Below are 22,578 nucleotides of genomic sequence, written 5' to 3'. Positions count from 1 at the left end.
TTTTAAATAAAAATGATGAAAAGGTAATTAAATTCAAAAAAATAAATGGAGAAGACTGCTAGTCATCATTTTATTAGGCAAAAAGGCTTTTTTCTAACTACAAAAAGTGACATTTTTCCTCCACACATCTATGGTCCACCCAGAACAATATTAATTGATGTGAACTTGAAATAATTATAAATTAAATTTCTTAACAATGGCACACGTCTTGCTTAATTGTCTATCAGTTTTTGTGTGTGTTGGAGAGGATTAGGGGAGGAAAAGAAGCAAGTGAGGCAGGGAGGGGAGAATTTTGGATTTATTTTTTTCTTTTATAAAAAAGTTAATCAAGGATTGGTGCGTGTCAACACTTCCTTAAAAGTGAAACAGTAAAAAAAATTAGGCACTATTATTATTCTAAAGACCCAAAGTTTAAGTGTATTTTAAGAAATAGGTAATAATTTTATTGGGACTATTAAAGACATTTAAACTTTATAAGAATCCTTGCACCTAGTGAATAGTTTAAACTGATATAAATATCTCATTTTTCAATCAATCCTACTTATAAGAAAGAAGGTGCAATCATACACCGATTATTGTTTGTCACTCAATGTTTACATAATTTCTTAATCTTTGTTTTTGTTTGTGCTTTTTCTTATTTATTAGTTTTAATTCTTTATTTTCCTTTTCTTCGTCAATTCTGGATTGCATTCGGAAAAAGAAAAATTCTCTCTTTAAGCTTAAATGAGATAATTTTACCTAGTCTAAACATAATTTCAGTTTCGTAATTAATCAAAGTTCACTTGAAACAATGTAAAAGACTCTTTCTTCGATATCCCCATCATCTTGTTCTCACTAACACCGGTCAAGGAGGAGAAGAAATATGAGGATGAAACAACAATTTCTCTTCGTCTCTATTGCAAAGAAAATTAAGTAGGTGTCAGTGAAATTTATAATGTTGTCTAATCAACAAAGGCGTTTTATTTTTTCTGTGAACTAACATTGTGCTATTCAGTTACAGCTGAATCTTTCTGTCAAAATTCAATCCGAATGGAAAACGAAAAGAAAAAGAAAAAAGAAAGAAGAAAAACCTTGAAGTCATTGTGATCTCCTTAACAGATGAAGCTAAGAAAGTAGAAGGAAAAATTACTAAAAATAAAGAATTATCTATATATTTTAATAAAGAATATTAAAAAAAAAAAGTTGATATTTTTTTTTTTCGTTTTCACGTTCTTTATGTGAATGATACCCTGTATTAAATGTTGATAAAGGATTCAATGATTTCACATTAAACTTAAGGAGTGTAACAGGAATACTAACCCTAATTTCATTAAACTACTTATTATGTATCACACTGATCTTTTTTGAACTCATACCAACTTACTGAAGATATAAATTTTTAGGATCCATAATATTTGGATACCTAGCATTCTTCACCAATACGAAAGGAAAACATTAATTCTAACGCCTAAACGAAATCTAATCCCTAAATTAGGAATACTAACCCTTAAAATATGGAAGAAATATTAAAATACATGACATTAACCAACTAAACTTAAATAATAATTTGAGCAAAATGGTGAAAAGATGATTTTGTTTAAAGCGGAGTCTTTTAATGGACAAGAAGTTCAAACAACATTTCTACGGGCATTGTATATATAGATATAATATTAATAAATTTGTGCACGAGTACAACAGATTATAATAATTAATTGATGAAATCATCAGTGCCATGCTTGCACACTGGACAGCCAACATATAGAACAACCTCCGAACGTCAACAAAAACGGAGAAATGGTTTCGTTTGCGTACTGTCTCTTCCCTTTTTGTAACTTTGCCGGTAAGCGGTCATAAATCTTTATTCAAGAAACCTTAACAGTGGGTGTGGAGTCTATACTTTTGTCAAATCTTACCTTCATTCTTGGCAAAAGGTAAAATCCATCTCCTTGAGATTTATGAATTATGTGATACAATGGTGTGAAAAAAAATGAAAGTTGCTTCTTGTGACAAGGAGCAAAATGAAACTACATCTCCGGGCATAAGGACCAGAATGAATGAGTGGCAAACTCAGCCTACTGCTGGACAATTTGTCTCCAAAAGCAACTTAAATTTTCTATACTAAAGCTGTCAAAATGCCAAATCATATATTTGCTTGTACTCATCCACAAAGTGTACATCAAGGCCTTCCTTGACATTAGGAGCAAGCTCGTCAAAATCTCTTCGATTAGCTGAAGGGAATATTATAGTTTTCACATCACTTCGCCGTGCTGCTATGGATTTCTCCTTGACCTAATATTGAACCAAACAGATTAAAGTCTTTGTAAATTCATAAGATGTACCCAACTCTCATGAATCCTCTGAATGATGCTCAAAATGAAAAGATCTCTCGTGTTTTATACACACATGCATGTAAACATATAGACACGGGAAAATAATCAAGTAAAAACACCATAAAAGACAAATCAATGAAAAATAGAAAGAATAAGAATTGTTAACATACCCCGCCGATAGGAAGAATTTTTCCAGTTAGCGTGACTTCCCCGGTCATTGCCAGGTAAGGTTTAACAGGCTTTTTCATGGCAAGAGACAACAAGGATGTTATCATGGTACAACCAGCACTAGGGCCATCCTTAGGGGTAGAACCCGCAGGAACATGAAGATGAAGCTTACTATTTGCAAAGAAGTGGTTATCAGGCTCCTTCTCCTGCAAAATGATCCTGGCAACCGTATGGGCAATTTGGGCACTTTCTTTCATAACGTCGCCTAGTTGTCCCGTTACATTGAGAACCCCTTTTCCTTCTCCTTGCTCCACCAAAGACGTTTCTATATAGAGTGTTGAGCCACCCATTGAAGTCCAAGCAAGACCCATCACAACTCCAACAGGGGTCTGATCATATATGCGCTCACCATGGAAAATAGGTTTGCCAACATAATCAGCTAGGTTTGATGAGTCCACAACCACTTTTTCTATTATTTTACTTGCTTCACTTTCTGTAACTTCCTCAACTTCCTGAGTTTCCAGTTAAGATCACAACCACCGAAACCAAAAGTCAGTTGCACAAATACAATGATAATTAAACAATTGAAAACGTAGATTATGTAACCCCAAGTACGAATCATGCATCATAAGAAAAAATAGAAGTTATTCACTAGTAGATTAATTTGAAGAATTCTAGAAAATTTTCTCAGCAGACAAATATGATGGGAAATATAACATCAAACATATCAAAGTACATGTGTGCGCACCTATTTTATATTGAAACAAACAACTTTAAGCAAAGATATCCAAACATTTTGGCCCAACTTACTAAAATGAACTTGACTATCAAATATAATTAGTCAGATTAAAGTAACCTCTCCATCTCAAAGAATTACTTTTAAACCAGTAATCTGATTACAGTGTATGATATTAAGAGGGGATTTGGATTGGCTTTTTTGAAGTAGCTTATAAGCCATATGTTGGTCATGCCCAACTTTTGGCTTTTAACTTATTTTTGTACTTCTTTTACCTTTTGGCTTTCCCAAACACCTCCAAAAACAAAAGGAGCTTAAAAGCCAAAAACTACTTGAAATAAGCCAATCCAAACACCCTCTAAATGCAAATCATGCATAGATACCTTTTTAAGATACAAGTCGGAAGTAGTCGTACAAATGAATACCAAATGCTTTCCTTGCTGGTTTGGTGTTTATATAATTGTCAGATAAGTGACCTCTTACATTGCATCTATTAACCAACATTTAATCAAACATGACACAATAAGACAGGGTATATAGACACATCTTCTGTGCATATAAAACTAATCTATTCATACATTAAGCATAGACGAAAGCAGTCAAATACATTGTAGCATGCATAATTGCAACTGGCAAGAATCACCGGTAGTACAACAATTCGCATTAAATAATGCCTTCTAACATTTTCCATTTACCTGTAAATGAGTATCTTCATCAGTGGACTTCTGCATTTGGTTTACTGGTGCTTCCAGAGCTTCAGCAACATTTTCAGAGGGCTTGTCATCATGGCTACCCTCTACAGACTTAGCTCCAGCCTGAGTTTCTTCCTTGAACTTTATTTCGTCTGATATATGGACATGTTCTGCTTTTACCTCATCTACCCCTGCATTCTGGGGCTCAATCTTGCCATCCTTCCTAACAAGCTTTAGAGCTATCTGGAATAACAAGAATAGAATGTGAGGACTGAGAAGTATCAGAGCATGAAAAGAATTTCCAAGTGTCTGTGTTGCATTACATTAAATAATCATCACTTTTCTTCAAAAGTTCACTAGGCATCAAATTCAGACAATGCAACTGAGATGTTTTACGCAAAAGAGTACAGATAACAGAACCTTGCGATAAATCTTTTCAATTTGCTTCTGCAGATTCCGAACACCAGCTTCTCTACAGTAATTTTCTATTAAAGCGAGAAGAGCTGCATCAGTCACTTCAACCTGAAATAAGAAATTTCATGAAGCCAATGTCATTAGCTTGTTTGCAAGCAATACTTCAGTGTAACTTGTTTACATGAAAACCAGTATCAAGGCATCAATCGGAACTCCGGAAGTACTAAAATCACATCCACTAACTGTCACAATAATTATACATGTTGAAAGATTTGAACCAAACATCAACAATTCATCCCTTCAAATTTTGCAATCAATTATTAACATACTGTTTACACACTTAATTCTCCAACATGAGTTCAAATTCTCTACATCTGAGAGACTGCCAGCTACCACATGAAAATCCTGAGAGAGAGAGAGAGAGAGAGAGAGAGGTGACATATACACGAACTCAAACTCTGAATCTTTTCCACTTGACACCATATCAACTCGAACAATTTACAGGAGTATCCGGAAGTTGGAATTTCTGGCAAAACAGTACCCGAAGTGATTACCTATCCTGATGTGTTTTCCATTAGATAAGCATAAAGTTACTACTACTACAACAACAAACCTAGTGAAATCCACAGGTTGGGTCTGGGGAAGCACAAAGCTACTACTGTGTCATGAAAAAAGTACCAGTAGCCTATAATGCTGCTTTAAAATCTGAACTCCTTTTATCCACCCTAGAAGGCCACGACTAACAAAGGTATCCATAAGCCTTCCCAGATATCAATTGATTCAACTTCTGACGCCCATATTTAAGGTGGATTTTTTTCACCAAAGAATCATATGGCATTTACCCTTAACTAAAACAGAACTTGAAAAAGCTAAATATAAGGTTCCCCGAATTACATTAATCTCATCTTGACGATGGGACAACATATCTACTGCAGTCATCGTATAATAGAGAGATTGCACTACCATGACGGCACCAATTCAATTGCTTTTTCCCCTGGGATAACAATGGTGTCTAGGCCAACTTGCACGCATCTCAACCATTCGAATTGATACTTGCATCCCTTCAATTACCTTATTAATCATTTAAAATCCACCCAGCAACCAGTCAAGCACAATAAAATAGCTTTACGTCCACAGTCAAAAGCAAAAACCAGAGTAAAAGCTGGTTGGGGCTCTAAGGCCTATGCCTTAACGAAGAGAAGTACTAATGAAAACAATAACACACAAAGCTTAAGCCTTAGGTCCTTGAAAATTCTCCCATGCACGTTTTCCAGGAATAACACTTCCAAGGTTATTCTAACCAAGTAGCATCTTTTCCAAGAATGCTAGCCCGCAACATGGCTGGAACTTATCTTGGTTTTGTGATAATTGTTAACAACTTCTAATTTAGATGGAAGACGACATCATATATTTCGCAGTAGGGTTCAAATCATGTGATATTTCCAGAAGAGCAGGAGGAGTTGAGCCGTCCAAATGGACAGAGAGAAATTTTTATCAGGAGAACATCCTTCAGCGAGAAGATGATGAAATGGCTTTGTGAGTCCATGAAGGAGGCCTCGAAGGTGAAAGGTAACTATGTTAAAATGTAGTAGCTGGGAGCCAGTCGATTCCTATTTCAGATTTGAGAATCAGTGGCTACAAACGGAGGACTTCAAAGAAAGGGTGAAGGAATGGTGGGATTATTTTTCTCATGAAGGTAGACCTGACTACATTTTAGCTTTCAAATTGAAGGCTATAAAATATAAACTCAAGGAATAGAGCAAGACTACCCAAAGAAGCTTGGATTTGCAAAAGGCAAGTATTCTAAATCAGTTTAGCTGAATTGGAGGAGATCCATAATGATCACAGGTACATAAAAATGAGGAAGAACAAGCCACAAGGAATGAAGAAGTGGCTTGGAGACAAGGGGTCAAGAGCCCTATAATTGAATCAAGGGGATAGAATACAAAATATATCCACAGGTTGCAAATGCTCATAGAAGATTTTAACACCATTGCTAAGTTGATAATAAGGAGAGAGGAGGTGACCAATCCAGCAAATACCAACAAGAAAATTGTTACCTTTTATCAGCAGATATATTCTGACTTTGAAATGTGGAGACCTCAAGGTCTAATAGGAAACTGTCCTAAGGTCGATAATGAGGATGATGTGATGCTTAAAGGTCCCTTTGAAGCCCAGTAGATATGGGATAGAATGAAAGCATGTGCTGGAGAAAGTTCCTGGGCCAAATGGTTTCTCCATGGCATTTAAGTAAAGAGGTGGTAGCTGCAGTGCAGGATTTTTATGATCAAGGTATTTTTGAAAAAAGCATTAATGCTACTTTCGTATCCTCGATTCTAAAAAATGGGAGCCTAAGAGTTGAAAGACTTCAGACTCATCACTTTGATAGGCAGTACCTATGAGTTAATTCTAAGATTCTGACTGAGAGATTGAAGAAAATAATATTCAAATTAGTGGACAACTAACAGAACGCTTTCATTGAATAAATATAGATCATGGAAGCTGTCTTAATTGTTGATGAAGTAGTGGATACTAGAATCAGAAATAAAGAGCCTGGCATTCTGAGCAGATTGGACATAGAAAAGCTTAAGAAAAGAACAGAGAAAAAAATAAAATCATGTTTTCTAGAGAGAGAGACTCCTACTTGGGCACAGAAGATAGGAAAGAGTTCCTCCTGACTTGTTTGGTGGGGAAGTTCTAGAAAAGGGTAACTTCACCTGACCTGGTTTCTACTTGGGCTGCTAAAGCTTTGAATATAAATCCATGTATCAAAGTCTCTTCTATGGAAGATATTCAACCTTCCTTTTCAGGTTTCCTTGCGTGTTGGAGGCTGATCGAGCTTTCAGAGAGGGAGAGAGGTGGATGGAGGATAATCTGCTTAGACGTCACTGATGGTCAGAGACAATAGGGATGGAGTCCCAAAGAATAAGAGAAGGCTCGGGGTGGTGAATATAGTGGGGTTTCCATTACACCTCTTGGGTATTGATTTGTTTAGGAGCATTGGGGATTCGTGAGGGTGGGTTTTGGGGGCAAACTGTAGTTTGACTGACGTGTCAAGGGTAATGATTTTGGTGAGGAAAGGGGGAAGAGTTCCTGTGTCTATGGTGGTGGAGAAAGTTCAGGGTCTGGTTAACACGAGAGTTTAGCCTGGGAGAAGGCGATAGAGGAAAAGAGGGTTGGAATACTCTCTATGCGGGTGATTTTAGGCGTCATCCATCGGAAAATATGGAGTCTGTATCAGAAAAAGGTGGAGATACTTCAGAAAAGACAGTTTGAATTTGAAAAAGTTAGGGTTAAGGGAAAAAAGGCAGACAATGCTGTGCAGAACAAGTGTGCAGCTGCCGCCCCTCGAAAAATGACTCCAGCAAGCTCGCTTCAGATGCAAAATTGTCTTGAGGAAGCTCAAAACTTATGAAGTAAAGAGGAAGTGGAAAATGTGATCAGAGTTGGGAGTCCAAAGATTGCTAGTTTTACTTCAAAAGCAATGTGAGCCAATTGACAATCTTGATGCTTTGAGTTTGGAGTTGGAAAATAGCAAGTTGTTCACCGTACGTGAAAGCTTCTGGTTAGGGAAGCGATTAGTTTTCCAAATGTCTTGGTCTGAATTCCTAAGGTGCCGAGGAAGGTGTGCTTATTGCGTGATTAGCTTCTAGAGTGGCGATTTTGATGACAGGGAATCTTAGGAAACGAAAGGTCTGCTTGAGTTGGTGTTTCCTCTGTGAGGAGGCAAGTGAGGACGTGTACCATATTTTAGTACATCGCAAATAAGCTTTGAGATTATGAGAGGAATGCTTTAGATGGTTTGAAGTTTCCTGGGTTATGCCAAGATCCATATGATCAAATAAATTGGAATTGTTTATTAGAAATTATGAGGCACGTGGGTTTTGGTGGTCGATGGATAAATTGGACAAGGTATTGCATTACGCAGTCAGGTTTTCAGTTCTTGCTAATGATTATCCAGCTGAGGGTTTTCCTTCCTAGAGGGGTTTAAGACAGGGTGATCAATTGTCTCCACTCTTATTCATTCATACTAGCCATGGAAGGAATTTATGTATGCTAAAGAAGGCTCAGGAATAAATTGGATTAGGAGGTGAGTACGAAGAGTCAAATTTACAATATGTAGATGACACACTAGTATTGTGAAGCCAGCAGTGATCAATGAAGAATTATAAGAATTATTTTTGTTCACTTTGAAGCTACATATGGTTTAGACATAAACTGGACGAAAAGCTCTATAAATCCAGTAAACAGGGTAAACCAGATCCAATCTCTGGCTGCAATACTTGGTCGAAGAATAAGGACTCTTACAACTGTCTATTTAGGAATTCCCTTGAGAGCCAAAAGTCAAAAGAATTATGGAATGAGATTTTAGAGAAATGTGAAAAAATGTTAGCCAGCTGGAAAAGTGACATCTTTCCTTAGGTGGAAAATCAATCTGAATCAGTTGTCCTTGATGTTATGCCTACAGCCTACCAATTTGATGACAATGTTTCCCTTTCCAATAAATGTGGATCAAGAAATCAAATCCTCTCAAAAGAAATTTTCTTTGAGAAGGAAACAGTGACAAGAAGAAGATACATCTGGTGAAATGGGACCATCTCCTGGACAGCAAGGGGAAAGGGGATGTGGGCATCAAAACATGAAGGTTCAAAATCAAAGATACTGTTCAAGTGGTTAGGGAGATTTGCAGCTGATGAACAATCATTGTGGAAGGAGATGATCCTAGAAAAATATGACAAGATATAGCAGATGGACAATTAAAAATGTAAATGGTCCATCTGGTACTCTGCGAATGACAATTAGAAATTAATGGCCCATGCTCAAGGAGAACACAATAACCAAAATAGGTAATGAATGGCATGAAGACTATTTTCCGGAAGGATACTTGGCTGAATCAAGACCCTTTGAAATAGGTTTCCAGATATGTACCCTTTATTACAGCAGGAGGCAACAGTAGGTGCTCCATGGAGCAATCAAGGAAGGAACCTCAGTTTTAGAAGGCCATTAAATGACTGTAAGATAGACAAGTTGGTTGAATTGTTTAAGACTCTTGAACAGTTCAAGGAACTTTCTTCTTAGAGGATAGCTTAAGGTGGAGCACAGAGAAGCACGGGAAATTCACTATGAACACAGTACATGAATAGTTCAACACTTCCAACATCAAATTGAATACTGGGAATGGAAGATGATTTGGAAGGTAGAAATACCTAACAAGGTAGCATCACCTCTTACTCATCAAAAAAAAAAAAAAACTTGCGCATGCTTCATCTGGCTACTAGCTAGAGAAGCAGTTCTCACTCAGGATAATCTCTGCAGGAGAGGTTATCAGTTGTGCTCTAGATGTTACCGATGTGGAAGTGAGCCAGAGACAATCAGTCATCTTTTTTTACATTGCAAACTAACTACACAGCTGTGGAGGATGTTTATCAGCCTAGGTTACTGGTTGGAGCCCTAGGTTCATAGTGGATCCTCTAGCACACTGGAATAGAGAAGGTATCAACCGAATCCAAAAGGAGAGATGAAAGGCTGTCCCAGCTTGCATATGGTGGATAATAGATGTTTTGAAGGGAAGGTCGATCAAAAGGACAAACTAGTTAGTCAATTAGATAGAAGTCCTTCAAGTCCTAAAAGTTGGGTAGAAGTGACAAATAGTATTAATTAGGTTAAAAATGTTTTCTCAATAGTCCCAAACTTTTAACTTTCACACTTTAGTCCAACAACTGTCGTAGTTGCGGGGACAACGTCTTTAGTCGTCCCACAACTTCAATAGATGTCCAGACAACTACAAAAGATGTTATTAGTTGAGTTTCTTTTATTAATATTAAAAATAAAGTAGAGAAAATGTAACGGGTCCCACTTGTCCCTTTCTTTTAATAGGAAACCTATAAGGCACTTTTAGCTCATTTTTCCTGTTTTGAGAAGGTAAACCTTGTCATATCCAGAAGATAAAATGAAGTGCTGGGTCCTGTTATATTCGGTGCAAGGAGTCTGCTAAGAAAGTCATGAATCTATTTTTGATGTTCTAGACTCCCTGTAGATGATAGTGGAGCTTGTCTTTATTAAGCTCTGTAATTATGCTTAATTATACTGTCTTTGTATGTTCTTTATCATTATATACAAAATAAAACCAAAAAAAGGTAAAATAAATAAATAAATATATATATATATATATATAATACAACCAAAAATAACTATAGACACAAAAAATTATTTGTACAGAATAAAAATTACAACAATTTAGCAAAATATATGAAGATTAAACCATAGCAATCAAGTTTAGAAATCATTTTACGTTTCTGATTTATATGAAAAGACGTAGTTCCAGGTTTTCTGGAGCTAGTTTACTTATACCAAACTTTTAATCACTTAACATATCAGGTTACCAACTATATTTGATGCTTGATACTGGTTTCTTAAAGAAATAGCATGTGGGGGAGTGAGCACACGTCTTAGCACTGACAGACCAATGTCTGCTCAGAGATTTCAAAAATTGAAACCAAAAAATATGCACAAAGCTCAACGGATAAATGAGTCTGAAATAAATGAGATGCAACTAGGGACGTTTCTTTGATACATACCTGTTCAGGCTTGATCCCACATGTTTCACGGGTACTTTTTTCCAAATAATCCCGGGCTATGTGCAGTTTCTCATCAGTAATGTAACCAGCAATTGTGATTACCTCCATTCTATCCAAAAGAGGATTAGGTATCATTTCCAAGACATTGGCTGTGCAGACAAACAAAACCTGCAGGTACAAAAAAAGGAAAAATCATTATCAACAACAGATTTCACATTCAAAAAAGTACATGCAGGTTGTTATTCCTGTTTAAAGTACAATTGAATAGGTAACTCTATTAAACAAAGATGATAGTAAACAAGGCTAGAAAGAACCTAAGGGACCAAAGCTCCGATTTGTCTTCCATTTTTGGCATGAAAAGGAACTCTATAATCATAATTATCCTTTGGACAAGTACACTAAACCTTAAGATTGAATTTTATAAGTTCATTCAGGTTCATATATAACTCAACATCTATACAAGTAGTGTAAAGTCTACAAGAAAGAACAATAACAACAGAAAAATAATGTGGTAACTGAAACACAACAAACAACAACGGCCATAACTACATGGGTATGACTAGTACTACAAACAGGCACTAACAAGCCTAAATTTTCCTAGGCAAGACAACACTATACTAACCTTCTACCTTAATACGCGACCTCCTTCCTATCTAGAGCCATGTCATTGGTAATATGAAGTTGAGTCATGTCGTGTCTTGTCACCTTCCCCAATACTACCAAAATAATAGAAAGATGTCCTTTTCGTTTGTTTCGAGAAATCTATCGATACTATCACATTCGGAAATATTACACAAATATTCACCATCGTGAAAAGACATAGTAAATTATCAGTGTCAATGATAAATACAAATGAAATGGTACGCGAATATACCCACCACTTCTCTCTCTGGTCATGCCATTGATCTACTGATGTTTGTTCAGATAAAATACTTCTGCTAAGTGCAAAGTTGTCATCTTAAAATTAAGGGACAAATCTTTAATCAATAGGTTAACAACAACACACCCAGTGTGACCCCACAAGGGGGCTCAAGGCAGGGTGGTGGGTACACAACCTTGTGTTTTCAATAACCCTCCGCTCAAGTAAAGCATATCAAAATCAGGAAGAGAAAGAAATACAGTAGTAAGAAGGTCATGTAGAAGATAATGGAGAAAGAACAATAGCAACAACAAACAATACGACAACCAAAAAGGAAGTAATAGGCAATACAAAAATTGAAGAATAAAATAGTATGAGATTAATAATAATATTGATAAGAAAAACTAGACAACGCTCGACTACCTATTAACCTTTTACCCTAATCCTCAACTTTTCCATACCCTCCTATGGAAAGCTACAGGCCTGCCATGTCATTTCTAATCACCTCTCTAATACTCCCTCCGTCCCATATTAGTTGATCTCTTACTAAAACTAGTTGTCCCATATTAGTTGTCCCCCTTACTAAATCAAGAAAGCATTAAATCAAGAGACAGGGCATAAGCTTGAAATTCGGATGGTGGTCTCCAACAACAGGGGCTTATCCGTCTCAGGCAAAGTTCCACTGGTTTTGGATAAGGGCTCTTGGGCTCCCCCTTCAGCTTTGGTCTGAAAAAGTGATAAAGAAAATAAAGGACCAGTGCAGTGGCTGGTTAGAGACAGAAGAAGAAAAGCTTCTCAAGAACCATATGAGATGGGCTTGTATCAAGGTGAAGGGACCTCTCGAGGAAATACCACGCTTCGTAGAGATCGCCAATGGTGACATAGTGTTCTTGTTACCGATCTGGGTAGAAGCTCCGACGAGATACAAAATGGTCAACGAGTGCAGGCTCGACCATCAAGATAGAGTGACAAGAGTCGTATTAAGGTAGACAGCCCGTTTACCTCTCAAAAAGAAAAAGAGACAGAGCACGAAGGAGGAAAAAGAAGGACCGGGAAATATCCGATCGATATTGAGGAGCTAGAGGTGGAACACACACGGGATAGAAGCAGAGATGTGTCACGTGGGAATGGGTCCACATGGGTGGGGCCGATGGAGACACCTAGCAACAGTAGACTTAATATTATTATGGATAAAGACCTAGGCAGGTCAGGGTTTGTTGAAGGACAGAGAACTGGGCCTCTTCTTAAGCCCAAATCACCAAAGCCCATAATAATTAAAACAGTTGAGCCTTTCATAGGTAATATCCATGCTTACCCAAAGAATACGGGCGAAAATCAGGATTTCCTCGTCATTGCTGATGAACTGGAGTCCGTCAGAATCATAACGGAAAAGTAGAAAGAAGGAAGAATAATACAGTGCGTGGAAAGACAGACTGTTCAAGGGGAAAAGAACATAGTTGGAAGTAGTTCCATTGAAATTGAACCCTGGGAAGGAGAAACACAGGAAAGAACCCTAAGCAGATGATGTATTACAATGGAATAGAGCCATTACAAGTGGACGAGTCGATCATTGATGAAGAAGTGAAGGAGAAAGCAACATTGTGGATACATTCAAATGTTATTAAATTAGGGGGAAAATTTTGGGGCAACTTTCCAGGGGTGCGAAGACTTAGCATATGAACGGATGTTAAGGATTGATCAAAGGAGAGGAATGGAACAAAACAAAAAGGGGAATGAGAATCAGCTCAATTCAAAAGCTGTAATTCCAAAAGAAATTAGGAATTTAGTTTTTGATATGAAATTCAAAGAAGGGGAGCCAAGAACTAGAGGGAGAATCTCACATGAGGGTTGGTCATGAAGATAAAAATTTTATCTTGGAATGTTAGGGGGTTAAATGGGGAGAGCAAAAGAGCACATGTAAGAAATTTGTTGCTTCAATGGGGGGCTGACATTCACGTGTTGGTCGAAACTAAGCTAACAAGGAACGACTCAAATCTTTACCAACGAATCTGGAACAACAGATGGTTAGGAGAAGCTCACGTAGAAGCTATTGGAAGGAGTGGGGGGATAGTAGTGTTATGGGACAAAAGAGTTTGGAAGGGGGAAATGGTAGACAGTGGAAGTCAGATGCTTACTTGTAGATTTGAGGGCATAGAGCAAGAACTGACATGGCATTCAAGTGCAATTTATGCAGATTGTGATAGAGGGGAAAGGAGGGAACCTTGGTGGGGATTGGCAGCCAGTAGAAGCCTTTTTGAGGGACCATGGGTAGTTTGTGGGGATTTCAACATCAGATATCTAGAGCGGAGAACAACTGTCAAAGAATCAATGGGTCAATGACCGAGTTTTCAGAATGGATCAATGACATGGAGCTTGTAGACCCTCATTTATTTGGAGGGTCTTATATTTGGAGAAGGAGTGAAAATCATGAGAGTGCTTCCAGAATAGATAGATTCCTCTACTCTTCACAGTGGAAGGAACTATATCTACACATCAAACAATCAGTGATACCAAATCTGGGATCAGACCACAACCCCATCATGCTTACACTTGGAGATATGGATTTCAAGAAGACACTTTTAGTTTGAACAATGGTGGTTGGGAGTGGATGGTTTCAAAGAGAGGGTAAAAGAATGGTGGGCCTCTTTCAATGTAACTGGGAGCCCATCATACATCTTGACTACCAAACTAAAACTCCTAAAAGGGAAATTGAAAGAATGGGGGAGGGAAAACAAGAACAACTGGAGACAAAGGAGGGAGGACATCCTGCACCAAATTACTGGATTAAAAAATATCATGGAGCAAAGAGCACTCACAGTGAAGGTTCATTTGGCAATGGAGTTTGAGGAGGTGATCAAGAATGAGGAGATAGCATGGAGACAGAGGTCTAGAATCCAATGGTTGAAAAATGGAGATAAGAACACCAAATATTTCCATAGAATGGCCATAACACATAGGAGATGCAACGCCATTGACAAAATTGAAGAGGAAGGGACATATATCACTGATCCAGAAGTTATCAAGATTAAAATACAAGACTACTATCAGAACTCTACAAAGAGACAGAGACATGGAGACCTAATCTAAATTTACAGGACTTCACAAGCATTAACTTGGAGGAACAGATCTGGCTGCAGAGACAGTTTGAGGAGGAAGAAATATTAAAAGGCATCAATTTTGTGCTAGAGACAAGGCACCTAGACCTAACGGATTTCCAATGAGCTTCTTCAAAGAATTTTGGAGTGTCTTGAAAGAAGACATCCTGAACACTATGAAGCATTTACATGAGTTCATGTTTTTGAAAAGAGTACGAATGCCACTTATGTGGCACTTATCCTAAGGAAGACTGGAGCTACATCACTAAGGGACTTCAGACCAAGTCTAATTAGTGGGATGTACAAAATCATAGCTAAAGTGCTGGCTGAAAGGCTCAAACAGGTGGTAAACAAGCTGGTGGACAAGCACCAGATGGAATTTATTAAGGGCAGGCAGATCATGGATGTTGCATCAATAGCCAGTATATGTGTGTACACAAGAGTTAGAGGAGAGAAAGCAGGCATCATGTGCAAACTTGATTTGGAAAAAGCATATGACCATGTAAATTGGGGGTTCCTTCTAAACATCTTAAGACAGATGGGGTTTGGAGACAAATGGTTAAAACGGATAGGTTTTTGTATTAAAATCGTCAGGTTCTCCATTCTGGTGAATGGGGAACCGATGGGTTTCTTTTCATGTGAGAAGGGCTTGATACACCCCTTTCCTATTCATACTGGTCATGGAGGGGCTGAATAGCATGTTGAGGATAGCTACTCAAAACAGATGGATAAGGGGATTTGAAGTTAGTAGCAGGGCAGGTGTGAGTATGGAGATTTGCCAATTGTTTTATGCTGATGACACTGTAATCTTCTGCGAGGCAAAAGAAGACCAGATTAGATACATCAGAGTGATACTTGTGATCCTGGAAGTTGTCTCTGGTCTAAGGGTTAACTGGAGGAAAAGCAGTTTATTCCCTATCAAGGAAGTGGCATAGATGCAAAGATTGGCTAACATCCTAGGGTGCAAGATCTAGCAATTCCCGACAACTTACTTGGGAATGCCTCTGGGAAGCAACCATAAAGAACTACTGATATGGGATAATCCAGAGGTCAGAGAAGAAGTTTGCAATATGGAAACCTCAATACTTGTCAATTAGGGGCCGAGAAACACTAATAGATGCAGTGTTGGACTCTCTCCCCACTTATATCATGTCTCTATTTCCCTTACCTGTTAAGGTGCCGGAGAAATTGGACAAACTTAGAAGAGACTTACTTTGGTTAGGGAACAAAGAAAGGAAGGGGTACTATCTAGTTAACTCGGAAACAGTGCAGCTACCTAAGCTCTCAGGTGGTCTTGGAGTTAGGAATCTTCGAATCCATAATGAGTGCCTCTTGATGAAATGGTTGTGGATATATGTGGAAGAAGAACATGCTCTTTGGAGAGAAGTTATACATCACAAGTATGGACAAGACTCCCAATGGTGTACCAATGAGGTCACTATACCATATGGAGTTTCAATATGGAAAACAATAAGATCCTTCTGGGCCAAACTAGCAGGAAACATCAAACTCAGTATAGGAAATGGAGCTAAAATTCTATTCTGGAAAGATGTTTGGGTAAGACATGAGGCATTAATGCAATCTTTCTCTGACTTATTTTCTTTATGTAGCAATCCAGATATCACTCTAGCTGAGAGTTGGGAAAATGGTTGGGATATATCTTTCAGGAGACATTTCAATGACTAGGAAATAGATAGGGTGGCACAATTGTTACATGTAATCAATGAGTTTAATAGATTTGCTGCAAGGCCAGACACAACATCGTGGTACACTCCGAGGATGGAAGATTCACAGTTAACAAGCTCTATAAGAAGGAAATGGGAACTCAACAACGCCTAGGCTAGATGGAAATATGTATGGACAAGCCAAGCACCAACCAAGATCAAATGCTTTGTATGGTTGGTAGCTAAGAGGGCTTGTCTGACACAGGATACTGCAGAGGAAAGGTGTACAACTAGTACCAAGGTGTTTTCTATGCAATGAGACAAATGAGACCAACAATCATCTTTTTCTACACTGTAGAGTCACAGGTCAACTATGGTCTCTGTTTTTGAGGCTCACTGATAACAGCTGGACGATGCCAGAACATACTGCAGACCTGTTAAGCTGCTGGATAAGGAGAGGAGGCAGTAAAAGCCAAAAAAAAGTGGTGGAGAATTATTCCAGCTTGCATATGGTGGTCAGTATGGAAGGAAAGAAATGGAAGATGCTATGAGAACAAATCAAACTCCATACAGAAAGTCAAAGAAAATTGCATTGCATATTTGTATTTTTGGTGTAAACAGGAATGCATAGAACAGGTAGAGCAACTAGTAGATATGTTAGGTTTTTTTAATTAGCCTTCCTAGACCCTCTATGTACGAATTTTTGGAGGTCACCAGCATGTCCTTAATGCTAAGGAATACAACATTACCGTTTTCAAAAAAATTAATTCTTTTTGGAAGTGTTCACATTTGTTGTAAAATTCCCAAGAAGTTTTCTAAGGGATGGATTATTAAATTTATCTTCTTATTATGATTTCTTAATATGCGTGTAAAAAGGAAAATAATCAACTAATATGGGAAGTACACCTTTAGCCTACCTCTACCTCTCCTCGGACCCACAATAACCAATCGCTCAAACCTCATCATTGGGGCATCTCTGCATCCTCTTTTTTTCACATACCTGAACCATCTCAGGTTTGTCTTCATCATCTATCTGAAAAGAATTTCCACGTGCTTGGCTCATGAAAAAGAATTAGGCTTACAAGTGAAGCGGCGTGTTGAGAATATAATCAAATAACAAAAGTGTGCTCTCTCTAACAACTTAAGCCTAATTCTACCTCTCCAAGTGCGCCCAAACATCCATCTCAACATTCTCATTTCTACTACTTTCATCTTGAAGACATGTATATTTTTGATTGGTCAACCCCAGGTAGACTTTTATCAGTTTAATCAATAGTTAATGTTATGGGCCGATATTTTCTTTGCGTAAGCGACACACAAAATAGCATGTGCGGAGCCCATAGTCCCTCTTGCTACCGGCCAACCTATCTCAATTCCAAGGTTTCTTGGCATCAATATGCTTATGGTGAAGCTTGCTTACCTCAACTATGTTGGCCATTTGGTGTCGAATGCCTCAATCCTGACATGCTATAAACTCTTGTGGTGCATCTTCATATGTTGGATCTTGTCCATGCGCGCTCTTAGGTTGGCTATGCACATACTAGTCCCTCGGGCTAGAATTAAGTAATGCTCTCACATGCAGAGTCCTATCCCCAAGCTTGACACTTTCCTTGTGCATGCATACGTAGCTTAAGCTTAGCCAAAGTATAGCAACATCCAATCTTTGGCCTTGGTCATGTGTGTCTTCCATATCATACCTTCGGTTGTCTCATGGCATTGCCAAGCAAAGCCCACGCAACATACATTTATCTCACATGCTGCAATATCACCCCCACAACGATATATCTAGGCCAACGAACCCTTGGCTTCCCTGAACCCAAGCCAAGCTTGCAAGTTAGGTCATAAGGCACAAGAGAGTCTTCCTTGATTACTCAATCGTCACAATGGTCTTATTCCATTACAAAGGCTATGCCAAGGCCTAATCTTTCCAAATATTAAGCCTTTGCCAACACTTGCCTAGGCCACATGCCATCCATAGAATTCCAGAATGCATATAGATAGCATAGACACTTCGCATAGGTGCCCAGGTAGGCTCTTGCAGTTCTCTCAAGGCAGCCCAATTTGGGTGGACCATTGTCAACACAACCAGGGAGGGTTGGTAGGTTGTCACCTACTTCCCCTCATATAAGTTTTAAGAAATAAACCCAACCCAAGTGCCAAGAGTAGACACGATCCTGCTCAGCAATTATAATAGGCCTTTCATATCCCATCTGAATTCCAAATCAGATGTCATTTGGTACAAACAACTCATCTTGACTTCTTCCACACCTCAATGAAGTTCATCCCATTGTCACACTCGTGGAACAAGTTAGGTCTTCATAAGCTTCAGCAAATTATGACAATGTCATTGCTCCTTGTCTAAGTCAAAACCATAGGTACACAAACTTTAAAAATTACTCCAAACTTGGTAGCATATATATCAGCATTCTACAAACAAAGCTTTCTATTGGAATTCCTAATATCCAATTTTAGCTCGAGAACATGAGGCACTTACATTTGCCTATTGAATGCCCCTTTGCCTAATAATCCCACTTCATCCCCTCGTTAGCACATGTCTCCTAAATAGCTAACACTCGTGTAGCCTATTGGGGTGCACTAGTGCACTGCAAAACCAGTGTTTAGAACCCAAAGATTTGGCGTGTTAGAGGTAAACTTATTCTTAAATGCTCAAAAGGATGTTGCTCCAATTACCGAAAACATCAAGAGGTATAGAATTGTATCCCTCATTAGTAAATCCCTCAAAGCTAGCTCCAACAGATAGCACGAAAGCTCAATGCATCAACCTTTTTTCCTATCGGATGTCACCAACAACCAAATACCAAAGAAACCCATTTTCTCTTAAGTATCAGGAGAACAACATTCTACTTACACTTGCAATAATACATTTAAGAAATATAGAAAGAGACACGGACGTGAAATAACATACTTCTAGTTACCTTTCATTATGGACAATAAAAGAAAAGGGGCTGACATGAAACTTTTACCAAACTTAGCTAAGATAAGAGGCAAAACAAATAAAGAGAGGAGGGAAATAACAAAAGTGAAAGAGCATAATGATATTAGATATTTGCAAGATTTTACTATTACATTAGCCCCCATTCATCAAGTGGTTTTAGAGGCATTTCACAAGGGCCATCAACAGACAATAATCTGATAAGTGGACCCAAAAGAACTAACCTTTGATAAATCAATAGGGACATCAAGATAATGATCCAAGAAATTTGCATTCTGTTCTGGATCAAGAAGTTCCAACATAGCACTTGCTGGATCACCAGCATGTCCCCTTCCCAGCTGCCATATAAGCAAAAATATAGGGTTATTACTGAAATTAATCTATTATTAGCCAATTTTTTCAATCATTAAGTTTGTAGAAGAAATCCAAGCAAAACACAATAAGCCCGTGCTAAAAAATTCTTCCTTGTGGTCATCAGACAAAGAGATTAAATAGTGAAAAAGAACAAAGAAGTCTATCATAGTCATAGACATACAACTAAAGTAGTAACTTCGTAAACCATAAAATACCTTATCAATTTCATCTATCAAAACAAGAGGATTAGCTGTTCCCACACTTTTTAAACATTGCACCATCTTCCCTGGCATGGCGCCAATATAAGTCCGTCGATGTCCCTTGATGTGTATCCAAAAGTTAGCCACGAATATTAAAGATTCTATGCACCACAAAAAAATGTTGTTTGAGCTGGTCAGATCTCTCCATACCTTTATTTCAGCGACATCAGACAACCCTCCAACAGAAAATCGGTAGAACTTGCGGTTCAATGCACGCGCAATTGAACGACCTATACTGGTTTTGCCCACTCCAGGAGGGCCAGAGAGGCATATGATTTTCCCTGTTCAAACAAAACAGTACAATAAGTCTGTTTCTAGTTACTGACTCACATTCATAGATTAAAATGAGGATAAAACAGGTGCAGCACACGTGAAAGATAATATCAGCATATGGACTAATATCATCACTTGAGTCTGATATTGTCCTAGCTATGGTAGAAGGACATTTTTCTAGAGTCTAATTTACCCTTCTTCTTTGGATCACATATTTTAATACCCATACAAGTATCTGTTTTTTCTCGACAATTCATAGTTCTCAAAGACAATCCTCTACAATAATCATATCTCAAGTTCAATGTAGTAAAATGTAAAGATATATCAATTCCCTACTAGACTTCAGCCATTAATGTTTTTGAACCTTTTGTTGACATTGGCCATCTTGTGAAAAATTTTGAGTTTGTATCCCCTTGTTCAACCATAGCACCCTGGATCCTTGTCTCCAAGCAATTTCTCAAATTTGGCTATCTACTCATATTCCATAGATAGATTTGACTCTTGAGAAATTCATCATGAGAGACTCCTCAACTCTCGTATTCTGTCAAGATTGGTCACTTGATTAAAAATATCAGCTCCCGCTCACGAAACCATTATATTACAGTCATGGCAAGCACGAAGGCGCAGATGCGGGCGGATAGTAATCGAAAGGATAACAAGGTAATAAAAGCATAATGAACAAAAATGATGTGCTCCAAGTTTTCTATGTTACTTTATGATTATGTTTCATGCCCTTCTTTCATGAGCTTAATTGTCTGTCACACATTATTTCTATCTGCCTTATCACATGAATGCTATTTCATGGTACTCACATCCCTTTTGCCTGGGGCGCTCCATTTCATTATGCAGGTTCTGACGCTCAAGTTGGCAGACATTCTCACTAGGCTTCTACATTACACATCAGCTGCTTTGGGTGAGCCCATATATTATTCGGGATGATGTTTAGTGATCTCAAGTTGTACATAGGTGTTTCGGGTACGTGAGGCCATGTACCGAGTTGTTTCCATTGAAGAAATGTCCAACATGCTTATGTTTTGTTTCCATATTATGTCTTATGATCCATGTACAGCTGGTCTGCTCGGTCAAGTTAAAGCTACTGGGTGCCAGTCCGCCCCAACAAGGTTTGGGCCTCACTTTGAAACCATCCTCACATCACTAGTTCATAAATTTGAAGTACAATCCTTCAGCAATCAAGTCTGCGCATTGAAGCTGAATAGATCTGCGGTCTGACACCAATTTAGGTAAAATAAATTGTTTGACGTTTCTAGATCTTCTATCCCACTCAACATCGAACGGAAATCTATTAATTGTAGAAGCAAGTCTTGTGGTTTTTCCAGTCATCCATATGTAAAATTCCCCAAATAAAGGGGATCAATCAGCTCGATGTTATTAATGATCTTTGAGAAATTAGACATGGCATTAGAATAAGTACTATGCTCCTTTCATCAAAATACATAGTAGAATTGAACACTTGACACCCCTTCCATGAGACAAACTTTTGGGCCCTGTAAGTTCCTACACCAAAGCTCCTTACTTCTTTTACAGGTTGAAGCATGCACCCCAATAAGAAACAAGTGAAGTTTGACTTTTAAGCAAGGACTATCTTGCATGAATAGACTGTTGACCAATGCATACAAGCTTCCATCCATCACACTCTTGTCCTATGTTATTAATATGCCCCCTCTAGTTCCACTTGCTTCTTGATAAAAATAATTGACCAACTAGATCCCTATGCTTGTGTACTAAACTGCCCACATAACTATCAAATTTAGTATTTTGTAGTACTGCTGCTTCTGCCTTCCAGAAGGCTTGTGGGGGAATGAACTTCTTGGATGTACATACCTAGAAGAATGTTGCAATAGGGAAGCTACTGTGGAACCTGTACAGAAAGAAAGATGAACTATGGGTAGAGTGGATTCCACAGCTACTATTGGCAAGAAGCAATATGTGGCATATAGAGGGTGTCAATTTCAGCCCATATAAGTGAAATGGATCCATTTTTCCCATATTAAATTAAAAGAATCACTCATATTATCTTAAATGGGTAAATATGGACTTCAACATATTTAAGCGCATATAAATATGGACAAAATGGGTAATCATGAGAATCCATATATACCCATATATCACTCACTTATCATAAAAGTTCCTAATTGCAGTATTTGTTTTTTAAATTAAAAAATAGAAATTTTTTTGTGTGTGTGTTTGGTTTGGGGGGGGGGG

General features: G+C 38.1%; 1 protein-coding gene across 1 annotated transcript in view; it reads right to left on the bottom strand.

Annotated features, from left to right (window-relative positions):
- Positions 1-1,606: 1,606 nt before the first annotated feature.
- Positions 1,607-22,578, bottom strand: part of LOC107002475 (lon protease homolog 1, mitochondrial-like) — a 45,669-nt gene continuing 24,697 nt past the window's right edge. The window contains exons 13-20 of the mRNA XM_015200521.2: positions 20,233-20,363; positions 20,038-20,142; positions 19,693-19,806; positions 10,898-11,065; positions 4,326-4,427; positions 3,909-4,148; positions 2,480-2,989; positions 1,607-2,268 (exon numbers count right to left, since the gene is read on the bottom strand). Coding sequence (XP_015056007.1) covers positions 2,107-2,268; positions 2,480-2,989; positions 3,909-4,148; positions 4,326-4,427; positions 10,898-11,065; positions 19,693-19,806; positions 20,038-20,142; positions 20,233-20,363 — 1,532 coding nt within the window. The 3' untranslated portion in view covers positions 1,607-2,106. The remainder of the gene's footprint in view (positions 2,269-2,479; positions 2,990-3,908; positions 4,149-4,325; positions 4,428-10,897; positions 11,066-19,692; positions 19,807-20,037; positions 20,143-20,232; positions 20,364-22,578) is intronic.

The sequence above is a fragment of the Solanum pennellii genome, chromosome 10 (assembly GCF_001406875.1).
Source record: "Solanum pennellii chromosome 10, SPENNV200".
In the NCBI taxonomy this organism is placed as follows: domain Eukaryota; kingdom Viridiplantae; phylum Streptophyta; class Magnoliopsida; order Solanales; family Solanaceae; genus Solanum; species Solanum pennellii.
This window is presented reverse-complemented; position numbering and strand designations above follow the sequence as displayed.